Here is a 17459-nt window from a genome sequence, read left to right as displayed (position 1 = left end):
ATATCCATTTCTTAGTTTCAGAGAAGTTGTTTATATCAATTTAACCAAATTGACCCCTTTTGGCCCTGCCCCTCAGCCCCCAGGGGGTTGACCCCGTCATTTGTTCAATTTTGAATCCATAACCCAAGGGAATGCTACCAGTAAAATATTAGAGATATCCCTTGCTTAGTTTCAGAGAAAAAGTTGTTCATATCAATTCTGCAAAAATGACCCCTTTTGGCCCCGCCTCTCAGCCCAAAGGGATGTCGGCCCCACTATTTGTACAATTTTGAATCTCGACCCCCAAGGGATACTCACAGTCAAAAATGAGCAATATCTATTGCTTGGTTTCAGAGGAGAAGTTGTTCCTATCAGTTTAGCCAAATTGACCGCTCTTGGCCCTGCCCCTCAGGCCCCCTTTGGCGTCAGCCTCACCATTTGTACAATTTAAAATCCCCACCCTATAGTGATGCTACAAGGCAAATATGAGTGATATCCATTGCTTGGTTTCAGAGAGGCCTCGTTTATATCAATATAGCCCAATCGACCACATTTGGCCCCGCCCCTCAGGCCCCTGGGAGGTCAGCCCCTTCATTTGTACAATTTTGAATCCCCACCTCATAGTGATGCTACCAGGCAAATATGAGCGATATCCATTGCTCAGTTTCAGAGTAGTCCTTAAAATTAATAGAGCCAAATTGACCCCTTTTAGCCCTGCCCCTAAGACCCACAAGGGGTCAGCCCCACCATTTGTACAATTTTGAGATCCCACCCCATAGGGATGCTTCTGACCAAATTTGGTCAAATTCTGATCATTGGTTATGAAGAGGAAGTCAATTGTTGACGAACGGACGGACGACGGACGCTACAGTATGGCATAAGCTCACCTTGGTCTTTTGGACCAGGTGAGCTAATAATGAAAAGCTTGACTATTTTATCTAGTAGTACTATCCCTGCTACACATGTATATATTGTCGGTATTTTCATATCGTAGCTGATTCAAGGGTTCTGTTACAATACACCTGCTACCAACAGTACATCAATTGAATAGTCTTAATTCTATTGTTTTTATTCCTGAATTCATATTTAAATGTGAATGTCTTTTGTACAATACTTTCAAGATGGGAGACGACCTGGATTTGACCCCGATTTACACAACCCGACACATGTGTCCAAAACCACGATAAGAAGGAAGCTCCTGAATATCAAATCAACTAGGACAGCCTGGGATGGCAGAAATGTACTATCTAGAAATAAAGAATTTACATCAGGTAAATCGTAACAATCACTCCTATTATTATACAGCTTGTAAACTGTCTCTCTTGAATATTTTGCCATGTAATACAAGATTGAGTTAAGTGGCTGATGATGTGAAAGGATCAACCTGTAGTGGCCATGGTTCATTAATTGCTGTTTAAAGACAAGTCTCATCAATAAATATCTGTAACTGAGGAGCTATGTAAGGGCTTTGTTACCTATTTTGATAAGAACCTGGGGGGACTTAGACATGTATAATTCTTCATGAACAGGTTTTATGCTTTGACAGTTCTACATGTAACAGGAGGATTCAATTAGTTCAATGAAATATTTATACAATACATACTGTACATTGCTTTTAATGAAAATATCTATACAAATTCCCAAAGTACCATCACTTCTAATTTAAACAACCATTGACAATAAAGAAATTTATGTGAATTCAGGTTTTATTATGACATCTTTCAACATGATGTACATGTACATACATGAACAGAATCAGCATTTCTATAATGATATTATATGATAATTGGTTACAAAAAGACAACACTTTTTTCACATTCAGTAACTTTTGCTTACAGCTACAACAATATTTGCAATACCAAGGTACTTTACAACACTCATCCTTGTATACTAAATCTATCAGATTAAGTCATAAAAAGTACATGATCTGTATTTGTTCCAACCTTAACAATGTCTGGTGTGTTCATAAAAGTCTACACATTCACATCACAAATGTTAAACAAAATATTTGTAAATAAAGGCTTCTCAAGTACAATAAACATGTTCTTTATTGTGGCCATCCACATGTTTTTTCCCCTCCCAACAGGTTTAGCACATATCATTGGATAATCATTACACAACATCGGTCCTAATTAATCAATACACCATCGGTCCTAATTAATCATTACACAATGTAGGTCCTAATTAATCATTATACAATGTAGGTCCTCATTAATAATGACACAACATCGGTCCTAATTAATCATTACACAACATCGGTCCTAATTAATCATTACACAACATCGGTCCTAATTAATCATTACACAACATCGGTCCTAATTAATTATTACACAACATCGGTCCTAATTAATCATTACACAACATCGGTCCTAATTATCATTACACAACATCGGTCCTAATTATCATTACACAACATCGGTCCTAATTAATCATTACACAACATCGGTCCTAATTAATCATTACACAACATCAGTCCTAATTAATCATTACACAACATCGGTCCTAATTAATTATTACACAACATTGGTCCTAATTAATTATTACACAACATCGGTCCTAATTAATCATTACACAACATTGGTCCTAATTAATTATTACACAACATCGGTCCTAATTAATCATTACACAACATTGGTCCTAATTAATTATTACACAACATCGGTCCTAATTAATCATTACACAACATCGGTCCTAATTAAACGATTGACAGGTCCTACAGTCCTTATGTTTACAGTATACACAACCTTACGTAACAGGGAAGGGATTGAAGATTAATACACAAGGAAATGTAATTCTGCAGACCTAGAGTCCAATTGATCAATCTTTTCAATTATCTACACTTTTTCTCATAAACATGTTTATGTTCTAGAGCTGGACCAAATAAGATTGCAAAGGGTATTTACAAACAAATTTGCTTTTATTACAAACTTTTCAGAAAGATTTTGATAATCTGGTCTTAGAAAATCCACAAAATCATCTAGGTGATATTTATAAAAAAATATTTCAATCATAAGCCACAACTTTGCTGCTATTTGTAATATAATTTATCATTAGTGTTATTATACAAAACGTGTTTAGTTCTCTAGATCCATGTATACATCACACAACATAACCACACATGACATCACAACAGATTTTCTGTTCCATATAAAATCACCAGAGTCTAATAACACATTTATGAAATATACAAATATAATTGCAGATAATTTTATTCCCCTTTTTTAGAAATATTAATTAGGGAAAATAAGGTCTTGTGCTTATGTTTACGTGGGACTAATAGTGATTTGTACAGACACTGGTTTAGTAAAAATAAGAACCAGCAATCATAGCAAAATACCTATACATGTACGGAAAATGTGGTCTTCATTTTGTGCTGCAATTAACATAAAATAATTAAATATATATTTTGCATGCATGTGGTGTTTTCCTAAAACAAAGTTAAAACATCTAGGCAAACAAGGTACTCATATTTATTTCTTAATCATAAAACATAAACATGATTTCTTTTCGTTTTATCATCTTTGATAAAGTTTTGACCAACAATACTTTATTAACAACCTTTCCTAAAATATCACTTGTTCTGTTCACAGAATACACAGCACTTTCTTTACACTGGGAATACATTATCTACTATATTGATTTTATATTAGTTTTTAAACATATGTTGATTGAGAGACATATAAAGCTTCAAAATTTTTGAAACTCTTAATTTATTGTTATTATTTTGCCCTAAAATATTCACACAGTCGATCTTAACTACACTTTAAGACTGTAACTCTGGAAAACGGTCAACCTTTACACAAAAATAACTAGAAAGAGACCTCTAATGTCACAAGGGGTAGAAAGTAGAAATACTTTGCAGAAGGCTTCATCAGACATTATTGTGATAAACTGAGACTGTTGATTTAGCTGAGACGCATCTTCTTATTATTGTCGGAGCATTCTACCGGGTCTGTGTCCATGGCCTCTGTCAGTGTTATAGAGGGCGCCATCTGTTGCAGCAAGGAACTACTGGATAGCTGGCCAAACAATGTGGTCAGCAATGCAACACCATATCCTGTGGCTCTCTCCCCCTTTAATTCGAGAAAATTACAGCAAGGTTAATTTACATTTTCATTTTCAAACTGAATACAATTAACAGATCCCTGAGAATGTCGGTGCCTTAACTTGTCAAATGAACAAAACATGGAAGAAGGATTCATATCTTGCTTTTGTTATACATGGCTGGTAGAAATGCATAATTTGGTCTCCATGATATCCACTATCAAGCTGCATCAACAGACACTTGAGAAATCTTTGTAATATTGCTTTATAATGCTGTATTCCTAGTTTAACATAAACATCAAACCTTTGATAGGTCATATTACCTATATCCCATGAAGAATCTTCCTTTCCATAACTTCCCATAATTTACATGGCTTTATAATCTTATAAAGAAATGAGCACTGCTGAGAGAATATGGAACTTGACAAATGTCACCTTTATCTTAGACCTTGACCAGGCAACAGATAATCATACATATACGAAATATCTGTCCTGAACTTTCTAGGAAATAGTGGTAAGAAACTTTGACTCTGAAAACTAATTAAGTTAGTACACCTATTCAACACTCAGAGTGTCTTGTCTCCATTTATAACCCCCCCCCCCCCCCCATCTCAGCTTGTTAGTGTCAAAAGGGAGAAGATGTGTATATATAAACAAGCTATAAATAGCTTAGCTTGTCGGTGACATTTTTGCTGATATGTTTATGTAGTGAAAAATTACGCTATTTATGGATTTTATTATTTATTATGAATTGAGAACTGCTTATATCAGGTCCTATATGTATTTATTTAAGATTATTTGACAATAAAACTGGTTGTACCTTGCATATTTACACTAAACACAGAACAATTTGTAGGATGATCACATCCGGTCACCTTGGTAACCGAGACCTGACCGGTGTACAAGTTTTATTTGGGAGAGTCTCATAAATTGGAGCACTTCAGAAATATTATCAACATAACTAGAACCCATATTTTAGGACAATCAATGATGATATAATTAGTAAACAAGCCACAGGGTCAGTGACACACCATTGTAAAGCTACCAGCAGCTAGCTAGGTTCTCAGGGAAGCACAACACTCACATTGTCCATGCGGACATTTATTTCTGTCCTCAGTTAACGCATTAAGCTTTATTGGGCTAATTAATTAGGCATACATATGGCGATGTATGTAAAAGTAATTACTTAATTTTACATTTCTTTGAAAGTTTGTGTAAGCTCGAGTTGATGAATGTGTATATGCTGTTTGCACGGTGATTACCGTAGCTTTTCCTATTATGGTCCATTTAAAGAAAATAAACTAGATGCAATTTTGCTATCAAATCATTTTAATCACCAAGTATTTAGTAAAAGAATTTTAAGCAAAGGTTTGTGATAATCTGTCTAAGTGTCATTTTCATTCATCGCTTTTGGGACCTCCTGCACATTGGTTTTGGTCAATTTCTTTCATGCGCAAAATATACAGATAAAAGGGTCTTTTTCCAGCATTTTTAGCCCCAAAAACTTCCTGCACAAATTACGCTGGTGCGCAATTTACACAGGTTTTTACGGTACAAATGTACTAAATTATCATCATAATACTTTGTGGAGATTCCTTTACAGACTGATGAGTAAGTATCACTCCAATTCAAATTAGCCCTGAGAATTATTATGTCATACTTACACTATGAACAGGGTAGGCCATGTCTATATGAAGCCAAATGCCAGGATAGTCAAAACCCAGGTGTGAAGCAATGAAAAGGCCAGCACAGGATACCTGTGCATTGGTCCTGTCCTGTAACAAAGGCAATGGTTTATACATACCTGATATATATATGTGTATATATATATATGCATACAGAAATATATGCATAAGAGAAAAGATATATTTAGTCCAAACTGACATATGATATACCTTTTTTTCTTCTATCTTCTGCATTTATCATTTTACAGAGTCAACTTTAATTATGACACCGATGCCTATGATATTTTGTTTACTAAATAGTTGTTTGTACACAACATTTAAAAACCCCGTCACAGTCTTCATGTTAGTAAATATCTATTTCTAACCTCGCGCCTTTGATCACGTGATGTTCTTGACCAATGGAAATACGTCAGGGGATAGCGCCACCTGCATTCATTTTCAAGCAGCGTGATTATTTGTAGCAGCAGTGTTTTATTCATCATTATTTTCTCCTATTGTTTACTTTCGTCGCAACAACTCCTATTGACTTTTGAACTTACGAGTGTTTTGCCTGGAGTTGTCGTCTCCTACGACAGTGAAGTACACACCAATAACGGTATTTACACGTGTGTTGTGTTTGTTTACATTTTTATCGACGTGTGTCGAGGACATTTCCTTTAGTTTACATTGACGAATGTCATTCGTCATCGAGCTGTGTATTTCCTATTTGGATCCTAACAGTCTTTATGCAACCACAATGTGTTTTCTTTGCTATCGGGATCTAACTTTGTGTGTGACTTATCTAGTGGAAATCGAAAGACATCAGTTTGTAAACCTTCTCGGGTCATCTAACATGGCGGCCAAGCAGGTCAGGAACGCGTCACTACCAGCAGCTTGGTGCGCGATCCCAGGATTCCGTGCGGGATTCAAGATGGCAGCGCCCATGTCTTGTCGAACACTGTAGGGCATTGCATCGTCTTCTTTGGCGTTTACGGTTAATTTTGTAGGGGTAATTATCTGATTTAAGGAAAAATAATTAAGGAACTACACGTACAACATTATTAGTCTAGATTTCCATCTCGCGATATTACGACATGCAGTGTACTCGGAACTAACCGAACAACTTAACTAGTCGGAATTTCAATCTCCCGACGATTACGACATGCAGACTCCTCGGATAATCAACGAACAACTTTGATAACTACATACAGACGACTCGGAAACTCACCGAACTACATTATGCGTTTCCATCTCCCGATGATAGCGACATGCAGATAAAGTGGAAATCGTAGCATCAGCTTACTATGCTTCCAACTCAGTTGTCTTGGACTTTTCAGCGGTGAGATTACTCATCAATCTGTCTATTTTGACTTGTTGTACCTGACCAGACTTTGGTTACAGCGTGGATATCAGAGGAGCATTCTCGATACTTGTTACTCTAGTAAACATTTATATCTTCGCGTTCACACCTTCTATCTGTATCTAGCGTTACTGTTTTCTATGTACTTGTCACAGATATTTCTAAATAATTGGTTTACAGCATAGCTGTCACACCTTTTATCTGTATCTAGCATTATTGTTTTCCTTGTACTTGTCACAGATTCTTGTTTATACATTGTGCGGAATATATTATGCAACTGTTAAGGAGAGCTTTGTCATAGATATATATAGAGATGATGTTTCTTCCTCACTTTATTTAGTCTGTTACTAGATTGTTATTATCATGTACTAGGTTTAATTAGTTATCAATCAGATCAAGCCTCTTCTATTACGAGTCAAGTCACTCATCTCATGAGTAATCACAACTTAAAGTCTAGGATCTTCTCAGCAGCCATAAGAAGTGAAGTTTTTCCTTACAATAGCCACCAACCTATGCCATGTTTTATTTGTTTATTTTGTGGGGGAATTTCTTGCCCCCAATTCATTATATCATATTTTGTGTATTTATTTCTTATGTAGATGATATGCTTGGGATCGCCCAAGCTCGGGGGTCGCCCCATCTGAAACAGTCTTAGCAGAACTGCCTGCTTTTTAGCTACCAACTGCTTACTCTGTGGCTTGAGGTCGCTCAAGCTAGGTTTCTCTCCTCTCTATTAGTCATAGCTAGCTAAGCTATGATCGCTCTAGCTTGGGGGTTGCATGCCCCTATAGTATAATTAGTATCTTAATTGTTTAGGTGTATCTTTTTAGTAGCGAGTAAAAATTTATTATGTAATATTGTTAGTTGATGTTATTTAGTTGTAAGAATGAGCAGCCCCTAAGAATGCCAAAACCTTTAGGTAATATTTAATATGAGCCTGAACAAGTTATTGGTTCCATTCAATAAATTTTTGACTTTCATACTGTTTTGGTGTGTTGTGTATAAAATGATATTTTGTTTACTAAATAGTTGTTTGTACACAACATTTAAAAACCCCGTCACAGTCTTCATGTTAGTAAATATCTATTTCTAACCTCGCGCCTTTGATCACGTGATGTTCTTGACCAATGGAAATACGTCAGGGGATAGCGCCACCTGCATTCATTTTCAAGCAGCGTGATTATTTGTAGCAGCAGTGTTTTATTCATCATCCACCATCCGCCCCACCTCCACCTTTGATAATTTGCAGGTTTCTTTACTGTGGTTTGTGTATAATTGTTTATATTATATTATAATTACCTTTTAATATTTATATACTGTTGTTTTGTTTTGATTGCCTGTACTTTTCATGTGTATATGTTGTTTTTATTATATGTGTTTACTTATAATATTTATATTTATTACATGTCTTTTTTACTTGTTTCGGGCTCATTTGTTTAGGGGTAAGTAAGGCCTCATGGTGAGACAACACCTGGCAAGCTGGTCTGAGCATTGGATAAACCTACCTCCCTGATTCAGGTTGGGGCAGCCGGCTCGCAGCACCTTTTTGTACATCTGTGTTGGTTAATTATAAGCTTTATTTTGTTACAATGCAAGCTGTCACATTTTTATTTTTATTTTGGGCTGCTCTTCTTAGTAAGGAATAGTTAGAGGATTTCACTCACAGTAATGAATTTATCACGCCGTGATATTAGCACTTTTAAATTCAGGGAATTTCTTGCCCCCAATTCATTATATCATATTTTGTGTATTTATTTCTTATGTAGATGATATGCTTGGGATCGCCCAAGCTCGGGGGTCGCCCCATCTGAAACAGTCTTAGCAGAACTGCCTGATTTTTAGCTACCAACTGCTTACTCTGTGGCTTGAGGTCGCTCAAGCTAGGTTTCTCTCCTCTCTATTAGTCATAGCTAGCTAAGCTATGATCGCTCTAGCTTGGGGGTTGCATGCCCCTATAGTATAATTATCTGGCCTTTTAAATTCGGGGAATTTCTTGCCCCCAATTCATTATATCATATTTTGTGTATTTATTTCTTATGTAGATGATATGCTTGGGATCGCCCAAGCTCGGGGGTCGCCCCATCTGAAACAGTCTTAGCAGAACTGCCTGCTTTTTAGCTACCAACTGCTTACTCTGTGGCTTGAGGTCGCTCAAGCTAGGTTTCTCTCCTCTCTATTAGTCATAGCTAGCTAAGCTATGATCGCTCTAGCTTGGGGGTTGCATGCCCCTATAGTATAATTAGTATCTTAATTGTTTAGGTGTATCTTTTTAGTAGCGAGTAAAAATTTATTATGTAATATTGTTAGTTGATGTTATTTAGTTGTAAGAATGAGCAGCCCCTAAGAATGCCAAAACCTTTAGGTAATATTTAATATGAGCCTGAACAAGTTATTGGTTCCATTCAATAAATTTTTGACTTTCATACTGTTTTGGTGTGTTGTGTATAAAATTAGCAATGATCCAGTTTTCCTACCAATCACTCAATAAATTGATCAAGGCTAACAATTCCTGTTTTCTATCTGACCTATGAATTTTACTTTTAATGAATGACCTTGACCTCTATTCATTATGTCCATACCTGACATTATCCAAGGTATGTCCAAAGCAAACTTCAGGTAAATAAAAATGGAAATCTGCTCTATAGAGACACCAAGACAGCTGGATAGACAGACAGGTGTAATCAAAACATCAAATATGACACGCTTCACACGATGAGGATAAGAACAATAATACATACTGCCACAGAGTTCTTCATATCAGCTAAAGCACTGGCAAATTCACTGTAGTGGAGCTCTGGGGAGTAAGGCATGGGATGGACAAGGTCACCACTGGTTCTTCCGGCCCTTACACTAGCTAGTTCTATGTCCTCACTGTTGGTGACCACTGAGGCATGGTATTTCCCTGGTAACAGAATCCATGGTATTACAATATTGACCTGTCACTCCTGTAGATTTACACTTTTTAACATCAATCAGATGTGGTAACAAGAATTTCCAGAGGGATATTGGTGCCCACCATTGAATGATCAGTCCTATGAAAGCCAGATTATTTTACTACTTTCCCTTCTTTCCTCTCCTTCTTCCTCACTTGGTAACATGGAGATCCTACATATTAAGTCTAAGAAAGTCTAAAATTTGGTATTGAAATATATCAGTAACAAATTTCAAGTATCAAAATTTAAGATGGCAATCTTTCAGCCATTTTTTCCCAATCTAATATGGACACAACTTAGGAAAAAGGAGAACCTGCATGTGTAGTTTCGAGAAATATCCCTCCAATACTTCTCTTGAGAAATATCTCTCCAATACTTTTCTTGAGTTTTTAAAGATAAAAAGTATTTGAAATTTGCTTTCATTAATTTCATACGATTTTATGAAACTCTTTTTAATTTTTGAATTTTACACCACAAGACTTGATAAAAATAGCAAATTTTAAGTTTGGTTTCACAAAATCTCACATGTCAGAAATGAAACCTGATGTAAACTTGTGTATACTTACCTGTAGCTATACCCTGAGCACCAGTTAATGTTGCCATATCTACAACCACATCAGCCTTCAGATCTTTTCTTGCATAGGCCACCTGTATAGGTGAATCATGTTAATTTTTAGTGTGAAACTGATTTTCATATCAAATTAATGTACCTGCAATATTGATCTGGATAAAAGAGAAATCACATTTTTACATTGTAAATAATCTATTATTCAATATCAAGGTAATGAAACAATTGAAAATTGAAAATACTGAAAAAATCTCTGTGAAATGATATGTATTTATTATGAACTTGAAATTTTAAGATAATCTTCAAAAGGGGTTTATAATACAATACACCAGTTTGACCTTCAAACCGTGGAGAATGAAAAACTTGTTGCTATTCTCGAAACACTCACTCCATCCCCCAGGACAAGGCGGCCTTCTGCATCAGTATTGTTCATTTCCACTGTTCTACAAAACACAAATTATACATATGCTACGATTCTGAAAACTGGGTGTGTTGTTAAAACAATGTGATTTTAAAATCCTTTGTAGTGACCAATGTTCATACAGATTTTTCCTACCTACCAAACTTTAACCACTTTTTCTTAATTTTACAGGTTCATTGTTTTGTGAAAACTTTCAGCTTATTTCAAATTTATATTAAGGCAAGCGGTATAAAAATAACAAAACTTTGTATAAAGTAAAGACTGTGCTTGTAGCAAATAACAAAACACTGGAATCTGTATATTATCAAAATTTAAAGTAAATAATGCTGAAAATCAATACCTTTTTATGATTTCCTAGTGGTAAAAACATGATTTCAGTAAATAAGTATGAATTGATTCCAATAATTTTCATGCTCTTGTGAGCAAATTCTAGCAATTTTGTCAGCACTGACCCCAAGTTTATCCCTTTTCATTATCTGTATGACACGAGAGACATAAAATCTAACATCATTTATAATGTTAATGTCCTAATAACCAAAATGTCTATATGCATGTCATGAGAATGAGACTGTAGCATTTTCATAAACCAAATTATCCTGAAATCTTAAAGAACAAAATGGCCCTAATAATGTGTTATAACATGTGTTAATCTGCTGTCAGCAGGTAAACAACAAATTAATGATGCATGTAAATATACTAACCTGCCTGAGTACATGGTGAAGATATCATCTGGTCGTGCTGCTACTGATCCCACTGCATTTTCTGCTAGACAGAACACAGCATGCAGGTTCTCACTGAAACCCTATCAAACCCACCAAACAAAATTAAATGTCGTCTTTCTAGTCTTAGACCATGCACTTACCAAACACAAAGATTAAAAATATTTGAAATTTCTTGATATCCACCTTGATGTTTTTTTTATTGTTGTTTTTGTGATTAAGATTAATTCATGTATTTTGAACAGAATGTATGAGTCATGTATGAGTCAGACTTATAAATAGCAATGCAGACAATAATTTTATTAAAAATCTGGCCCAATGATGCTATCAGAAATGCAATAAAAAGTATAGATCTTAAGTTCCGGGGTATATTGTCTGTGAGTATTTATAGGAGATCAGTAAGTACCATTTTGACTGCAGCATAGAAAGCTCCCAGGATACCAGCAGCTCCACCACAATCCCTCTTCATCCCGCACATACCCGTCTACAAAACAGTGAAAATCACTGAAGCATGAATTACAGCTAGCTATCCCGTGAAGATGATAGTATCTAAAAACAGGGTATCATTGACAAAAATATAACAAAGTTACCTGGTACAGTATCAACTTGCCAAAAATTGTAAATATCATTAAAAAAATAAAACAAGAAGTGTTTCAGTTGCAGTGAATACACCTTTGTAATATTTCTGTGCCATATCATTAGTGCAATATATCCTGGGGCAGTTTTTATTGGCTGAGCCAATCAGATATCGATTATAAAGTCATAATAAGGACAATGATATGCATGGCATCATGAATTGTATATGGCAAAATAACATGGTTCATACAGATTTTTTTGTGTAAGGAAAGTGCTCAAATGGCTGTGCTTGCCTTCCACAGTTTGACTTGAAATCCTGTCAAATGTTTACTCTCTGAGTAATGTGATAAAAAGTATTTTAAGCAACGCTTCTTATATAATTAGCTTGGAGTTATTATTTTTGTGAGCCTAAGCAAAAATTAAACCTGGAAAACTTGTTTCATAAAATCTTATATAAAATGAAAACTCATTTAAGATTCTGTATGTATCAAAAAACAGGGATTCGTGGACAAAAATTAAACAATCTTACATGCTACAACTATTACATTAACTTCCTACCTTAGTTTTAATACAGAGACCACCAGTATCAAACACGATACCCTTCCCAACCCAAGCAATACTTTTTGTTGCTCCTGAAGGCTGGTGACTAAGGACGGCCAGGGCAGGAGGGTTCATCGCTGCCTTTCCCACAGTATATATACCTATTTATCAAAGAAAGAGCAAATGTTCTGTTTAGATGATGCAGAAATCACACAAAGTTTCTCCTGAAAAGTAACAAAAACATTATGAGTAGTTCAAATTTAATTATTAAGCAGTGAGCTGCCTTGCTATGGTACACAACATACCATACTGTGTGTTAGTGTCATACTTTTTAGTTTGCCTGTAAAACTCTCTACAAGTTTTACTGTTTTATGTAGATACTAATTCGGCTAAAAGTAGAGTAAATTATCATTACCTACAGTGTGATCCTTCAAGTGAAACAGCCTTTTTGAAAATGAACCATTGCTGTTTCCATAGCAACAATTATGACATCATAATGGGCAAGCACTGGACAGCATTTGCAGTTCTATATATAACACTTCTTTTTAGTCACGTTAAAAACATCATATTTCAGGTACATCTACAAATCCTGGTTTTTCCTCCTATAATCACAGGCAGTTTAACAATGGCACAGTGCCTAACTATATACCCGGTATTACAATATACAGTGTCATATATATAATCACATGACAGTGACACATACCTCCAAATCCCTGTTTATTTAAATCCTCGCCTTGTATGATAACAGGGTTTATACCAAGCTCATTAGCTACAACTTTGATTTCCTGAAAATATACAGATATATCAAACTTAAATTTCTTGTAAGAAAAATACATTTTACATAATTATACAAATGCAGGCCGAAGGCATTATTACTTTATTGATTAAATGGGATAAAAAATTGTCTAAGTACAGTAATGGAGACTCTCTTTAACAAAAGTTCAAGTGAAGATCTAAACTCAAGATTGAGGTAAATGAGTACAATGTTTCATGACAATTGGAAAAGAGTTTATATCGTAAATGACACCAAATTTTCATCAATAACAGCAGTAAATTTGTTTAATCCCAGAATGGAGACATGTGATCTACAAAAGATAATGCTTGATCTAGAGAGATCTTGGCACCCACCATTGTATTATCTTCATTGGTTTTATGCAAGGCTGACAATTTCTCTACTTTAACGAGTTGATAACATGGAAAACCTACAAATTATATGAAATCTAAGAAAGATCAAAGAAGAACTTTCTGTGAATTAGAAACAGCAATGCTAAAAACAGTCAGCTATTTTGTTTCAAAGCTTAAACTCAAAATCAAATGGGCATAATGTTAACATGGCACCAAGGGTAACCTACATATGAAGCTTGAGATATTGGGAACCTAGACATAAAATTGAAGAAAGATCTAAGCAATACTACAAAATTCAAATGTCAGCCATTTTGTTTTCTTGATAGACACAAAATCAAATGGGCACAACTAGGGACAAAGGAGAACCTACATATTGTAAAATTTGAGAAAACATCTCTCTAGCACTTCTCAAGACTGTTTGTTTGTTTGCTGGGTTTATCTCCCCATGAACAGCCAGGGTAACTTTGATGACTACCTCACTGAACAACATACAGGAGGTTGTCGCATACGAGCTTGATCGGCCCAAGTGAACTTGAACTATAACATGGAAACAAATTTTCTATTTTTAGTAACAGTGACCTTAACCTTTGATCTTCAGGTAGGAAAAACAATCTCATGCAAGCCCTATTGGTAAGGAAGATCTGCATGAAATTTGAGTTTAATCGGCAAACGCAAACTTGAATTATCACAAGGAAACAAATTTTCTATTTTTTAGTAACAGTGACTGTAACCTTGTATCTTCAGCTCAAAAACAATCCCATGCAAGCACTTTTGGTAAGGAAGATCTGCATGAAGTTTGAGCTAGATCAGTCAAAGGAAACTTGAGTAATTGCACAGAAATAACTTTCTGGAAAGCGATCATAAGCAAGACCCTTTGTTAAGGAAGGTCTGTATGAAGTTTGAGCTTGATCGGCCCAAGGAAGCTTGAGTTATCGCACGGAAACACATTCTATTTACAGTAACAGTGACCTTGACCTTTAACCTTCGCACCTGAAATGCAATCCCAAGCAAGCCCCAATGGTAAAGAAGATCTGTATGAAGTTTGAGCTTGATCAGCCCAAGGAAACTTGAGTTATGACATGGAGATGCATTGTACCTGGAATTGTAATAGCTTGAAAGTGGAATACCTGAAATTGTGGTAGCTGGAAAGTAGGATGTCTAGAGTATTGGTAACTGGAAAGTTGGGTAACTGGGATAGTGGCAGCAGGAAGGGAAAGTGGGATATCTGGAGTACTGTAGCTGGAAAATGGGAAACCTGGAATATTGCCAAGTGGGATACCGGGAATACACGTAGCTGAGACAAACATATAATTGTTGACTTTCAAAACCATACTGAACAGGATCTCTACTCACCTTTAGGAATCCGTCAGTGTGCATTTCGGAACATGGAATGTCAACAATCTTTGCTGCAAGTCGTACTCCCTTTGCTTCTGCTGCAAGACAGGCCAAGTCTTGGTCGGTCAACGGTGTCTCACTCCCATCACCAACCAGGAGGAATTCAACTGTGACTGTACGATTTTCTGTGGTGGCATTGGATTTACCATTGAACAATGGGAGTATGCGGGCTACTGCACAACCAGATGCCAAAACATCACCTCTCTCACACACAATCTATTGCAAAGGATAAACAAATATCACTCATCTCATAAAATATAAACATTTATTGGTTTTTAAGTTTCAATATTCAAACTACAATAAACCTTAGAAATCAAATGGTTTCACTATTAAAATTTCAATCCATGAACTTTGTGGTTAAGAATGAACAGGTCTTGATCTCGCAAGTTACATCCTTTACAACAAACATACTAAAACTTGTTATAAAACAGCTTAAAATAATTCTTTAAATACCTACAACGACATATTCACTGCTTCCATTGCCGATGAAACTCTTTACAACCTTGGACAGGGAATGTGCCCGTGAAGGTGTGTTGTGACGACTACACTTTGTAGGTAGTGCTGCTACGGCAGCATTGTTTAGCCAAAGTGGACATGAATCTGTTGGTGAAGGGTGAAGACCAGAAACTGCCTTGTCAAAGGTCTGAAAACAAAAAAGTTAAATCCTTCATTATAGTACCTTTTTGTTCAATACTTTGGTGAACTCATTGAAGCATCCTTTATATACAGTTATAATGTTCATTTTTTATTTGTAAAAAGAAAGTCATGCATAAAAACTGCAAATATTTTGTAAAGTCATTCTTTGATGCAGAAAGAAGACAAATAATTTGCCATTTCCAAAATGACAAATGTTTAAGATGAACATGATTTCTAGTAAATTTCCAACATGCATTTATTTCTACTGAAATAAACCATGCAATGCATCCTGTTCCCTACATGTGTACCTCTGCATTCACTTGAGGTTCAAGTTTCCTTTTTACATCATTGAAAGAAATCCTGGCAAGGTTCTTCACTTGTCCTACTATGATGACTGGTGAAGTCTCAGGATTTGTCTCTGACAACGTCCCGGAAAAATTAATCTCAGTAGACATTTTTGCTGACCTACAATCAAAACTGTTTTGTATAAATTTGTTTATAATAGTCTTAATTAAAGGTTAAGAGAAGCATGCATTTCATAGTAAATTGTACATGTAATACATTTAATATTTGTGGGTTTAGAAACAAAAATTGTGTCAAAATCTCAATAACATATTATTCTCTGCAAAAAAACATTTTTTGTGTATATTATTAACAACAAAGCTATACCTCATTCCGCATATAATAAACAAGCACTCGTGAAAATATTGATATTCTGTCATATGAGTGAAATATATGTTATATTAAACGGGAAACCATTCAATATCCTCTATATATTTACTGAACGTTACACTACCGGAAGTATTATGATATTGCATCATTGCACCTTCCAATTTGCAAATAATTTTCATTTTTGCATTTGTATGCATGATATTTCATGACTAAACAGACTAAAAGTTAACTGTAGGGTGATTTTGGCTATTTTATCAACAAAACTATACCTCAATTGGCGCAATCTGCGCAAGGTTTTGTGTTATACCTATAATTAAAGTTGTCGGTTTTCCCCAACCTGATTAGGCAAGTTGGTTTGAGTATCATACCGCATTACGTACTAGGCCTATCAGCCTAAATTGCCCAACAAAACCAATATACAAGGTGTTGTCATATCACATTTTCCATTAAACAACGACTTTAGTTAATAAATGTCCAAACAGTTCTTATTTCATACTCACACAAAAGAGACTTTTGCACTGATACAAAGTTCACTTTGTAACCTGTCACGGCTGGTAAAGCCGAAAGGAAATTGATAAACAGAACTAAAAATTAAACGAAACCGGACCTGATCACGAATAAAATTAGAAAAAAAGTATTATCCTACTTTACAGTAAATTATGCGAAAAACATTATTTTTTTGCAAATCAAATAGTTCAGTAAACTAACAAAGAAGTTGAAATGGGATTGTACGAGCTTGCAGTACTTATTCCAGTCAGTCCACATCAGTGTTCCGGAATATACCGATTGTTTTTTTTTCCAATTTGAATTTTATGTTTGTCCGAGAA

At 35.4% G+C, this 17459-nt stretch overlaps 1 protein-coding gene across 1 annotated transcript; it reads right to left on the bottom strand.

Annotated features, from left to right (window-relative positions):
* Window positions 1-1669: 1669 nt before the first annotated feature.
* Window positions 1670-17202, bottom strand: LOC117337187 (probable aminopeptidase NPEPL1). The gene is made up of 13 exons (XM_033898036.1): window positions 17133-17202; window positions 16269-16425; window positions 15782-15967; window positions 15283-15540; window positions 13508-13589; window positions 12823-12965; window positions 12095-12172; window positions 11671-11771; window positions 10937-10991; window positions 10547-10628; window positions 9786-9949; window positions 5688-5798; window positions 1670-4052 (listed from the first exon to the last, which is right to left on the bottom strand). Exons 2-13 carry the CDS (start codon window positions 16413-16415, stop codon window positions 3885-3887), a joined length of 1575 nt encoding a protein of 524 aa, XP_033753927.1. The 5' UTR covers window positions 16416-16425; window positions 17133-17202; the 3' UTR covers window positions 1670-3884.
* Between the last annotated feature and the right edge of the window lie 257 nt (window positions 17203-17459).

This window comes from Pecten maximus, chromosome 11 (assembly GCF_902652985.1).
Source record: "Pecten maximus chromosome 11, xPecMax1.1, whole genome shotgun sequence".
NCBI classification, from domain to species: domain Eukaryota; kingdom Metazoa; phylum Mollusca; class Bivalvia; order Pectinida; family Pectinidae; genus Pecten; species Pecten maximus.
The sequence above is the reverse complement of the archived record's forward strand: the minus strand, read 5'-3'. Positions and strand labels throughout refer to the sequence as shown.

Excerpts from the sequence above, each read along its gene's own strand:
- LOC117337187 (XM_033898036.1), bottom strand. The coding sequence starts at position 16,415 with ATGTCTACTGAGATTAATTTTTCCGGGACGTTGTCAGAGACAAATCCT. Across the intron at positions 5,799-9,785 it reads ATATGAAGAACTCTGTGGCA|GACAGGACCAATGCACAGGT; the intron begins GTATGTATTATT and ends CCTTTGTTACAG. Across the intron at positions 4,053-5,687 it reads TGGCCTACCCTGTTCATAGT|GGGGAGAGAGCCACAGGATA; the intron begins GTAAGTATGACA and ends CTCGAATTAAAG.